Genomic DNA, 11,196 nt, shown 5'->3' on the forward strand with positions numbered 1-11,196 from the left:
GGGCAGTAGTGAAAGAGAGAGAGTGAATCAGGGACGGGTGAAGGAGAGAGGGAGTGAATTACGGAGGGGTAAAGGAGAGAGGGAGTGAATCAGAGTGAATCAGGGAGAGGTGAAGGTGAACGGGAGTGAATCAGGGAGGGGTGAAGGAGAGGAAATGAATCAGGCCGGGAGTGAAGGATAGAGGCAGTGAATTACGGAGCGGTAAAGGAGAGAGGGAGTGAATCAGAGTGAATCAGGGCGGGGTGAAGGAAAGGAAATGAATCATGGAGGGAGTGAAGGAGAGAAGGAGTGAATCACGGTGGGGTGAAGGAGAAAGCGAGTAATTCAGGGAGGGGTGATGTAGAGCGGGAATAAATCAGGGCGGGGTGAAGGAGAGAGGGAGTGAATCAGGGAGAGGTGAAGGAGAGGAAATGAATCGGGGCGGGAGTGAAGGAGAGAGAGTGAATCAGGGAGAGGTGAAGGAGAGTGGAGTGAATCAGGGTGGGGTGAAGGGGAGAGGGAATGAATCAGGGCGGGGTGAAGGAGAGAGAGAGAGAATCGAGGCGTGTGAAGCAGAGAGGGAGTGAATTACAGAGGGATAAAGGAGAGACGGAGTGAATCAGGGCTGGGTGAATGAGAGAGGGAGTGAATCAGGGAGGGGTGAAGGAGAGCGGGACTGAATCAGGGAGGGGTGATGGAGAGGCAGTGACTCGGGGAGGGGTGAACGACAGAGGGATTGAGTCAGGACGGGGGTGATGGAGAGGGAGTGAACCAGGGAGGGGTGAAGGAGAGAGGGAGTGAATCAGGTTGGGATGAAGGAGAGGGAGTGAATCAGGTTGGGATGAAGGAGAGAGGATGTGAATCGGAGGGGTTAAGGAGAGAGGGAGAGAATCAGGGCGGGGTGAAGGAGAGAGGGAGCGAATCAGTGCTGGGTGAAGGAGAGAGGGAGTGAATCAGGGACGGGTGAAGCAAAGAGGAAGAGAATCAGGGTGGGGTGAAGGAAAGAGGGAGTGAATAAGGGTGGGGTGAAGGAGAGAGGGTGTGAATCAGGGAGGAGTGAAGGAGAGAGAGAGTGAATCAATATGGGAGTGAAAGAGAGGGGGAGTGAATCATGGAGGGGTGAAGGAGAGAGAGTGAATCAGGGTGGGGTGAAGGAGATGGAGGGAATCAGGGCGGGGTGAAGGAGAGAGGGAGCGAATCAGTGCTGGGTGAAGGAGAGAGTGAGTGAATCAGGGACGGGTGAAGCAGAGAGGAAGAGAATCAGGGTGGGGTGAATGTGAGAGGGAGTGAATCAGGGCGTGGCGATGGAGGGAGGGCCTGAATCAGGGCAGGATGAAGGAGAGAGGGTGTGAATCGGAGGGGTTAAGGAGAGAGGGAGAGAATCAGGGTGGGGTGAAGGAAAGAGGGAGTGAATAAGGGTGGGGTGAAGGAGAGAGAATCAATATGGGAGTGAAGGAGAGGGCGAGTGAATCATGGAGGGGTGATGGAGAGAGGGAGCGAATTAGGGCGGTAGTGAAGGAGAGAGTGAGTGATTCAGGTGGGGGTGAAGGAGAGAGAGTGAATCAGGGCGGGTGTGAAGGAGAAAGTGAGCTAATCATGGAGGGGGTGAAGGAGAGAGGGAATGAATCAGGGCGGGGCGATGGAGAGAGGGCATGAATCAGGGAGGGGTGAAGGAGAAAGGGAGTGAATCAGGGCGGGGCGATGGAGAGAGGGCGTGAATCAGGGAGGGGTGAAGGAGAGAGGGAGTGAATCAGGGTGGGGTGAAGGAGAGAGGGAGTGAATCAGGGCGGGGCGATGGAGAGAGGGCGTGAATCAGGGAGGGGTGAAGGAGAGAGGGAGCGAATCAGGGTGGGAGTGAATCAGGGCAGGAGTGAAATAGAGAGAGTGAATCAGGGAGGGGTGAAGGAGAGCGGGAGTGAATCAGGGAGAGGTGAAGCAGAGGAAATGAATCGGGGCGGGAGTGAAGGAGAGAGGGAGAGAATCGGGGGGTGTGAAGCAGAGAGGGAGTGAATTACGGAGGGATAAAGGAGAGAGGGAGTGTATCAGAGTAAATCAGGGCCGGGTGAAGGAAAGGAAATGAATCATAGAGGGAGTGAAGGAGAGTGTGGGTGAATAAGGGCGGGGTGAAGGAGAGAGGGAGTGAATCAGGTTGGGATGAAGGAGAGAGGGAGTGAATCAGGTTGGGGTGAAGGAAAGAGGGAGTGTATCAGGGAGGGGTGAAGGAGAGAGGGTGCGAATCAGGGAGGGGCGAAGGAGAGAGGGAGCGAATTAGGGCGGGATGAAGGAGAGAGTGAATCAGGGCGAGGGAAAGGAGAGAGGGAGTGAATTTGTGTAGGGTGATGGAGCGAGTGAATTGGCGTGGTAAAGGAGAGAGGGAGTGAATCAGGGAGGGGTGAAGGAGAGAGGGAGTGAATCAGGGAGGGGTGAAGGAGAGAGGGAGTGAATCAGGGAGGGGTGAAGGAGAGAGGGAATAAATCAGGACTGGGTGAAGGAGAGAGAGAGTGAATCAGGGCTGGGTGAAGGAATGAGAGAGTGAATCAGGGCGGGGTGGAGAGAGTGAGTGAGTGAGTCAGGGCAGAGTGAAGGAGAGAGGGAGTGAATCAGGGTTGGGTGAAGGAGAGACGGGGAAGGGCGTGAGCCTGGGTGAATCATGTCACTCACCCCAATCTGCGGAGCCTGCAGGTCCTGATTCCCTCAGCGAGTTTCATGAGCCCTTGGTCACCCAGCTGGTTCTTGTCCAGGATAAGCCACTGCAACTCGGGGTGAACCCGGAGCAAGTTACTCAGTCCCTGCGCAGACGCCTCTGTCAGGCAGTTACTATCCAGCCTGTGTGCGAAGCCAGGAGGGACATTTCAGAGACAGGGAGAGAGATTCACACCCAGCAAACACCCTTCCCGCATCGACATGTCCCACCCCCTCTGTACCTTCACCATCTCAGCTCCTCCACTGCTGAAACCATCAGCCATGTGTCATTACTCCATCTTGGATTACACTCCCCTGATGCCCTCTCTCCTCTCCGCACTCCCCTCCTGTCCTCTCCGCACTCCCCTCCTGTCCTTTCCACACTCCCCTCCTGTCCTCTCCACACTCCCCTCCTGTCCTTTCCACACTCCCCTCCTGTCCTCTCCACACTCCCCTCCTGTCCTCTCCGCATTCCCCTCCTGTCCTCTCTCCTCTCCGCACTCCCCTCCTGTCCTGTCCGCACTCCCCTCCTGTCCTCTCCGCACTCCCCTCCTGTCCTCTCCACACTCCCCTCCTGTCCTCTCTCCTCTCCACACTCCCCTCCTGTCCCTCTCCTCTCCACACTCCCCTCCTGTCCTCTCTCCTCTCCACACTCCCCTCCTGTCCTCTCTCCTCTCCACACTCCCCTCCTGTCCTCTCTCCTCTCCACACTCCCCTCCTGTCCTCTCTCCTCTCCACACTCCCCTCCTGTCCTCTCCTCTCCACACTCCCCTCCTGTCCTCTCCTCTCCACACTCCCCTCCTGTCCTCTCCTCACTCTCCTCCTCTCCTCTCCACACTCCCCTCCTGTCCTCTCCTCACTCCCCTCCTCTCCTCTCCACACTCCCCTCCTGTCCTCTCTCCTCTCCACACTCCCCTCCTGTCCTCTCCTCTCCACACTCCCCTCCTGTCCTCTCCACACTCCCCTCCTGTCCTCTCCTCACTCCCCTCCTCTCCTCTCCACACTCCCCTCCTGTCCTCTCCTCACTCCCCTCCTCTCCTCTCCACACTCCCCTCCTGTCCTCTCCACACTCCCCTCCTGTCCTCTCCACACTCCCCTCCTGTCCTCTCCACACTCCCCTCCTGTCCTCTCTCCTCTCCACACTCCCCTCCTGTCCTCTCTCCTCTCCACACTCCCCTCCTGTCCTCTCCTCTCCACACTCCCCTCCTGTCCTCTCCACACTCCCCTCCTGTCCTCACTCCTCTCCACACTCCCCTCCTGTCCTCTCTCCTCTCCACACTCCCCTTCTGTCCTCTCTCCTCCCCACACTCCCCTCCTGTCCTCTCTCCCCTCCACACTCCCCTCCTGTCCTCTCTCTTCTCCACAGTCCCCTCCTGTCCTCTCCACACTCTCCTCCTGTCCTCTCCACACTCCCCTCCTGTCCTCTCTCCTCTCCACACTCCCCTCCTGTCCTCTCTCCTCTCCACACTCCCCTCCTGTCCTCTCCCCTCTCCACACTCCCCTCCTGTCCTCTCCACACTCCCCTCCTGTCCTCTCCACACTCCCCTCCTGTCCTCTCCTCTCCACACTCCCCTCCTGTCCTCTCCACACTCCCCTCCTGTCCTCTCCTCTCCACACTCCCCTCCTGTCCTCTCTCCTCTCCACACTCCCCTCCTGTCCTCTCCCCTCTCCACACACCCCTCCTGTCCTCTCCACACTCCCCTCCTGTCCTCTCCACACTCCCCTCCTGTCCTCTCCTCTCCACACTCCCTTCCTGTCCTCTCTCTTCTCCACACTCCCCTCCTGTCCTCTCTCCTCTCCACACTCCCCTCCTGTCCTCTCTCCTCTCCACACTCCCCTCCTGTCCTCTCCTCTCCACACTCCCCTCCTGTCCTCTCCTCTCCACACTCCCCTCCTGTCCTCTCTCCTCTCTACACTCCCCTCCTGTCCTCTCTCCTCTCCACACTCCCCTCCTGTCCTCTCTCCTCTCCACACTCCCCTCCTGTCCTCTCCACACTCCCCTCCTGTCCTCTCTCCTCTCCACACTCCCCTCCTCTCCACACTCCCCTCCTGTCCTCTCCTCTCCACACTCCCCTCCTGTCCTCTCCTCTTCACACTCCCCTCCTGTCCTCTCTCCTCTCCACACTCCCCTGATGTCCTCTCTCCTCTCCACACTCCCCTCCTGTCCTCTCCTCTCCACACTCCCCTTCTGTCCTCTCCTCTCCACACTCCCCTCCTGTCCTCTCTCCTCTCCACACTCCCCTGATGTCCTCTCTCCTCTCCACACTCCCCTGATGTCCTCTCTCCTCTCCACACTCCCCTCCTGTCCTCTCCTCTCCACACTCCCCTTCTGTCCTCTCCTCTCCACACTCCCCTCCTGACCTCTCTCCTCTCCACACTCCCCTGATGTCCTCTCTCCTCTCCACACTCCCCTCCTGTCCTCTCCTCTCCACACTCCCCTTCTGTCCTCTCCTCTCCACACTCCCCTCCTGTCCTCTCTCCTCTCCACACTCCCCTCCTGTCCTCTGTCCTCTCCACACTCCCCTCCTGTCCTCTCTCCTCTCCACACTCCCCTCCTGTCCTCTCTCCTCTCCACACTCCCCTCCTGTCCTCTCTCCTCTCCACACTCCCCTCCTGTCCTCTCTCCTCTCCACACTCCCCTCCTGTCCTCTCCACACTCCCCTCCTCTCCTCTCCACACTCCCCTCCTGTCCTCTCTCCTCTCCACACTCCCCTCCTGTCCTCTTGCCTCTCCACACTCTCCTGATGCCCTCTCACCTCTCCACACTCCCCTGGTGCCCTCTCTCCTCTCTACACTCTCCTTCTGTCCTTTCTCCTCTCCACACTCCCCTCCTGACCTCTCTCCTCTCCACACTCCCCTGATGTCCTCTCTCCTCTCCACACTCCCCTCATGTCCTCTCACCTCTCCCTCTGCAACAATTAGCTCATCAGAATTCTGCTTCTCCACTCTCCTAACTCACCCTGCATCCCGTTCACCCATCACCCACCCTCTCCCAATCTGCAAATGCATCGATTTTAATATACCCCTCCTCCTCTTGATCAAATCTTTCCACAGACTCATCCCCTCCCTATCTCTGTAACCTCCTCCAGTCCCTACAACCCTCCCTATCTTTATAACCTCCTCCAGCCCCTGCAACCCTCCCTATCTGTTTCCTCCTCCAGCCCCTACAACCCTCCCTATATCTGTAACCTCCTCCAGCCCCTACAACCCTCCCTATCTCTGTAACCTCCTCCAGCCCCTGCAACTCTCCCTATCTCTGTAACCTCCTCCAGCCCCTGCAACTCTCCCTATCTCTGTAACCTCCTCCAGCCCCTACCACCCTCCCTATCTCTGTAACCTCCTCCATCCCCTACAACCCTCCCTATCTCTGTAATCTCCACCAGTGCCTACAACCCTATCTCTGTAACCTCCTCCAGCCCCTACCACCCTCCCTATCTCTGTAACCTCCTCCAGCCCCTACAACCCTCCCTATCTCTGTAACCTCCTCCAGCCCCTACAACCCTTGCTATCTCTGTCACCTCCTCCAGCCCCTACAACCCTCCCTATCTCTGTCACCTCCTCCAGCCCCTAAACCCCTCCCTATCTCTGTAACTTCCTCCAGCCATTACAATACTCCCTATCTCTGTAATCTCCTGCGGCCACTATATCTGCTGATGTCGGGGGGGGTGGTGCCTAGGGTGTGGTTTGGCTCGGCAGGACTGAGAGAGTAGAATAGTTGGAAAAGTGGCGTTCTGTTACTCATACGACCACTCGGCCCCTCGAGCTCTGCTCCCCCATTCAATAAGATCGTGGCTGATCTGATTGTAACCTCAACCCCACATTCCCGCCTGACCCCCCCATAACCTTTCACCCCCTTGTTAATCAAGAATCTATCCCGCTCCACCTTAAAAATATTCAAAGGCTCTGCTTCCACCTCCTGTTGAGGAAGAGAGTTGCAAAGACTCAAGACCCTCTGAGAGAAAACGTTTCTCCTCATCTCTGTCTTAAATGGGCGACCCCCTTATTTTCAAAGTGACCCCCTCGTTCTAGATTCTCCCACAAGAGGAAACATCCTCTCCACATCCACCCCTGTCAAGACCCCTCAGGATCTTAAAGGTTTCAATCAAGTTGCCTCTTACTCTTCTAAACTCCAGCGGATACAAGCCTAACCTGTCCGACCTTTCCTCATAAGACAACCCGCCCCATTCCTGGGATTAGTCTGGTAAACCTTCTCTGAACTGCTTCCAACGCATTTACATCCTTACTTAAGTAAGGAGACCAGTGCTGTACACAATACTCCAGATGTGGTCTCACCAGTCCCCTGTACAACTGAAGAATAACCTCCCTACTTTTGTATTCAATTCCCCCCTCACAATAAATGATAAGATTCTATTAGCTTTCCTCATTACCCGCTGTACCTGCACACTAACCGTGCGATTCATGCACTAGGACACCCAGATCCCTCTGAATCTCAGAGCTCTGTGATCTCTCACCATTTAGATAATAAGCTGCTTAATTATTCTTTATGCCAAATGAGTTAGTTCACATTTGTCCCACATTATACTCCATTTGCCAGATCTTTGCCCACTCACTTTCTATGACACTTTGTAACCTCCTTACGTCCTCTTCACAATTTACTTTCCTGCCTATCTTTGTGTCATCAGCAAATTTAGCCACCATTCCTTCGGCCCCTTCATCCAAGTCATTTATATAAACTGCAAACAGTTGAGGCCCCAGCACTGATCCCTGTGACACACCACTCGTCACATCCTGTCAACCAGAAAAAAACCCACCGATACCAGCTCCCTGCTTCTTGTTCACCAGCCAATCTTCTATCCACGCCAATATGTTACCCCCTACACCGTGAGCTTTTACTTTCTGCAAGAGCCTTTCATGTGGCACTTTATCAAATGCCTTCTGGAAATGTAAGTACAGCACATCCACTGCTTCCCCTTTATCCTCAAAGAACTCCAATAAATTGTTTAAACGCAATTTCGCTTTCACAGGGCCGTGGTGACTCTGCCTGATTACCATGAACTTTTCTCAGGGCCCGGCTATAAATATCTTTAATAATAGCTTCTAACATTTTCCCCATGACAGATGTCAGGCTAACTGGCCTGTAGTTTCCTGCTTTCTGTCTCCCTCCCTTTTTGAATAAAAGACTTACATTTGCTGATTTCCAATCTAACGGAGCCTTCCCTGAACCTAGGGAATTTTGGAAAATTAAAACCCGTGTGTCAGCTCCATCACTAACCACTCCTTTCAACACCTTAGGGTGAAGTCCATCCGGACCCGGGGATTTGTTAGCCCTCACCCCCAACAATTTGCTCAGTACCACTTCCCTGGTGATTGTAATTTTCCTGAGTTCCTCCCTCCCTCCCTCCCCTTCCATTTACTCACTGGATAATCTCGACGTTACAGTCCGGATGCTGCAGCCCTTCAGCAAGCTGCTGCACACCGACGTCCCCAAGATCGTTCTTGTTTAAGCTCAGGCCGTTGATCGAGGGGTTTGAGACGAGGGCGGAGATGAGGTCCGCAGCACAAGCCCAGGTCAGGCCATTCCTGGCGAGCCTAGAGAGCAGGGGGAGAGAGAGAGAGAGAGAGGGTGCGAGAGAGAGAGAGTGAAGAGGAAGCAGCATCAATAGAACACTATCGAAGGAGGCCATTCAGCCCCCTCCTCGAGCCTGTTACACAGGAACAGGAGGAGGCCCCATTCAGCCCCCTCCTCGGGCCTGTTACACAGGAACAGGAGGAGGCCCCTTTCAGCCCCCTTCTCAGCCTTTACACAGGAATAGGAGGCCATTCAGCCCCTCTTCGAGCCTGTAACACAGGAACAGGAGGAGGCCATTCAGCCCCCTCCTCGAGCCTGTTACAGGCGGAAGCCATTCTGCCCCTTCTCAGCCTGTTACACAGGAACAGGAGGCCATTCACCTCCTCAAGCCTGTTGCACAGGAACAGGAGGGAGCCATTCATCCCCTCTCAAGCTTATTATACAGAAGCTGGGGGAGGCCCTTCAGCCCCTCGAGCCTGCTCAACGATCGTAGCTGATCTTCCACCTCAACTTCACTCTCCCACCTCTCCCCATGTACCGTAATTCCCTCAGTTCCCAAAATTCTATCAATCTAATTTTTGAATATATTCAGTGACCCGGCCCCCACTGCTCTCTGTGGGGGGAGAGAATTCCACAGACTCACGACCCTCCGAGAGAGGAAATTCCTCCTCGTCTCCGTCTTCAATGGGAGACCCCTCATTCTGAAGCTGTGCCCCCTCCACCCCCCTCGTTCTAGATTCCCCCCCACGAGAGGGAACATCCTCTCAGCATCCACCCTGTCAAGCCCCCTCCCTCCCTCCAGAATCTGATATGTTTCAATAAGACCACCCCTCGTTCTTCTAAACCCCAATGGGTACAGGGCCCAACCTGCTCAACCTCTCCTCATCAGACAAACCCCCTTCGTCCCAGGAATCAGCCCAGTGAACCTTCTCTGAACGGCCTCCAATGCGAGTCTATCCCTCCTCAAGTGAGGAGACCGAAACGGCCCACAGGACTCCAGGAGCGGCCTCACCAACGCCCTGTACAGTCCCTCCACATGAATGAAATCCCTCATCTTGGGTCTCTCTAATACTTCTCCTCTCCAAGGCCTCGACATCTTTCTTAAGGTGCCAGAATTGGATACAATACTCCAGCAGAGGCCCGAATGGGCTTCATGGCGAGGGGGGGTGGAGTATAAAAGTCGGGAAGTCTTGCTCCAACTGTACAGGGCGTTGGTGAGACTGCACCTGGAGCCCCTGTGGACAGTTTCGGTCTCCTCACCTCAGGATCGATAGACTCGCATTGGAAGCCGTTCAGAGAAGGTTCACTGGGCTGATTCCTGGGGTGAAGGGGGTTTGTCTGATGAGGAAAGGTTGAGCAGGTTGGGCCCTGTACCCATTGGAGTTTAGAAGAATGAGGGGTGGTCTTATTGAAACATATCAGATTCTGGAGGGAGACAGGGTGGATGCTAAGAGGATGTTTCCCCCTCGTGGTCGGGGGGGGGAATCGAGAATGAGGTGGGGGGGGGGGCACAGTTTCAAAATGAGGGGTCTCCCACTGAAGACGGAGACGAGGAGGAATTTCCTCTCTCGGAGGGTCGTGAGTCTGTGGAATTCTCTCCCCCCCACCAGAGAGCAGTGGGGGCCGGGTCACTGAATATATTCAAGGCTGAGTTAGACAGGTTTCTGATTGACAAGGTCGGGCGGGGGGGGGGGGAGGGGGGTAGAGGGTTATGAGGTAGGGGTAGGGGGTCACGGGGAAGAAAGTAGAGTTCAGGCCACAATCAGATTAGACATGGTTTACTGAATGGGAGAGCAGGCCCGAGGGGCTGAGCGGCCCACTCTCCTGCTCCTATTTCCTACGTTCTTAAAGGTTTCAGCAATCAGACGCTAATTAGCTGGCTTGAGAGCTCAGGATTCAGGGATGGAGGAAACAGGGGGGCATTTGTACTCACTCGAGCTCAATGACTTTGCAGTCAGGATCCCTCAGAACCATACACAGGATCCTCACCCCTTCATCACGCAGATTGTTCCCAACCAGACTGGTACGGAGAGAGAGAGAGAGAGAAATGCCAGGATTATTGAAGGAAAAAGGGAGTTAGGCCCATTCAGCCCCCTCCTCGAGCCTGTTACACAGGGAACAGGAAGAGGCCCCCATTCAGCCCCCTCCTCGAGCCTGTTACACAGGAATGGGAGGAGGCCCCCATTCAGCCCCCTCCTCGAGCCTGTTACACAGGAACAGGAGGAGGCCATTCAGCCCCCCTCCTCGAGCCTGTTACACAGGAACAGGAGGAGGCCCCATTCAGCCCCCTCCTCGAGCCTGTTACACAGGAACAGGAGGAGGCCCCCATTCAGCCCCCTCCTCGAGCCTGTTACACAGGAACAGGAGGAGGCCCCCATTCAGCCCCCTCCTCGAGCCTGTTACACAGGAACAGGAGGAGGCCCTATTCAGCCCCCCTCCTCGAGTCTGTTACACAGGAACAGGAGGAGGACCCATTCAGCCCCCCCTCCTCGAGCCTGTTACACAGGAACAGGAGGAGGCCATTCAGCCCATTGAATCTGTGCTGGCTCCCCTTAGAGCAATCCAGTCTATCCCAGTCCCCCTTGCTCCACCCCCCGCCGAATCCCTGCGAGTTTATTTCCCTCCAGTGCCCACCCAATTTCCGTTCCAAATCATTCAGTCTCCGCTTCCAGCGCCCTCAAGGGCAGCGAGGTCCAGGTCATTACCACTCGCTGTGTAAAAAACATTCTCCCTCACATTCACCCCACATCTCTCTCTCGCCCAAAACTTTAAATTTCTCTCCCCTAGCCCCTGTTTCAACCAATGGGAACCACGTTTCTTTGTTTACCGTATCCAAACCTGTCATCATCTTGTACACCTCGATCAAATCTCCCCTCAATCCCCTCTGCTCCAAGGAGAGCAGCCCCAGTTTCTCCAACTTAACCTACATTTTATTCATTCCCGGGATGTGGGCTTCGCTGGCCGGGCCCAGCATTTATTGCCCCATCCCTAATTGCCCCCTTGAG

General features: G+C 55.4%; 1 protein-coding gene across 1 annotated transcript in view; it reads right to left on the reverse strand.

Moving 5' to 3' along the window:
- Positions 1 to 10,909, reverse strand: part of LOC144675817 (ribonuclease inhibitor-like) — a 58,817-nt gene extending 47,908 nt beyond the window's left edge. The window contains exons 1-3 of the mRNA XM_078536389.1: positions 10,125 to 10,909; positions 8,041 to 8,211; positions 2,641 to 2,805 (exon numbers count right to left, since the gene is read on the reverse strand). Of these exons, the coding sequence (XP_078392515.1) occupies positions 2,641 to 2,805; positions 8,041 to 8,211; positions 10,125 to 10,165 (377 nt within the window). The 5' untranslated portion in view covers positions 10,166 to 10,909. The remainder of the gene's footprint in view (positions 1 to 2,640; positions 2,806 to 8,040; positions 8,212 to 10,124) is intronic.
- Positions 10,910 to 11,196: the final 287 nt, after the last annotated feature.

This window comes from Cetorhinus maximus, unplaced genomic scaffold (assembly GCF_964194155.1).
Source record: "Cetorhinus maximus unplaced genomic scaffold, sCetMax3.hap1.1 HAP1_SCAFFOLD_1168, whole genome shotgun sequence".
In the NCBI taxonomy this organism is placed as follows: domain Eukaryota; kingdom Metazoa; phylum Chordata; class Chondrichthyes; order Lamniformes; family Cetorhinidae; genus Cetorhinus; species Cetorhinus maximus.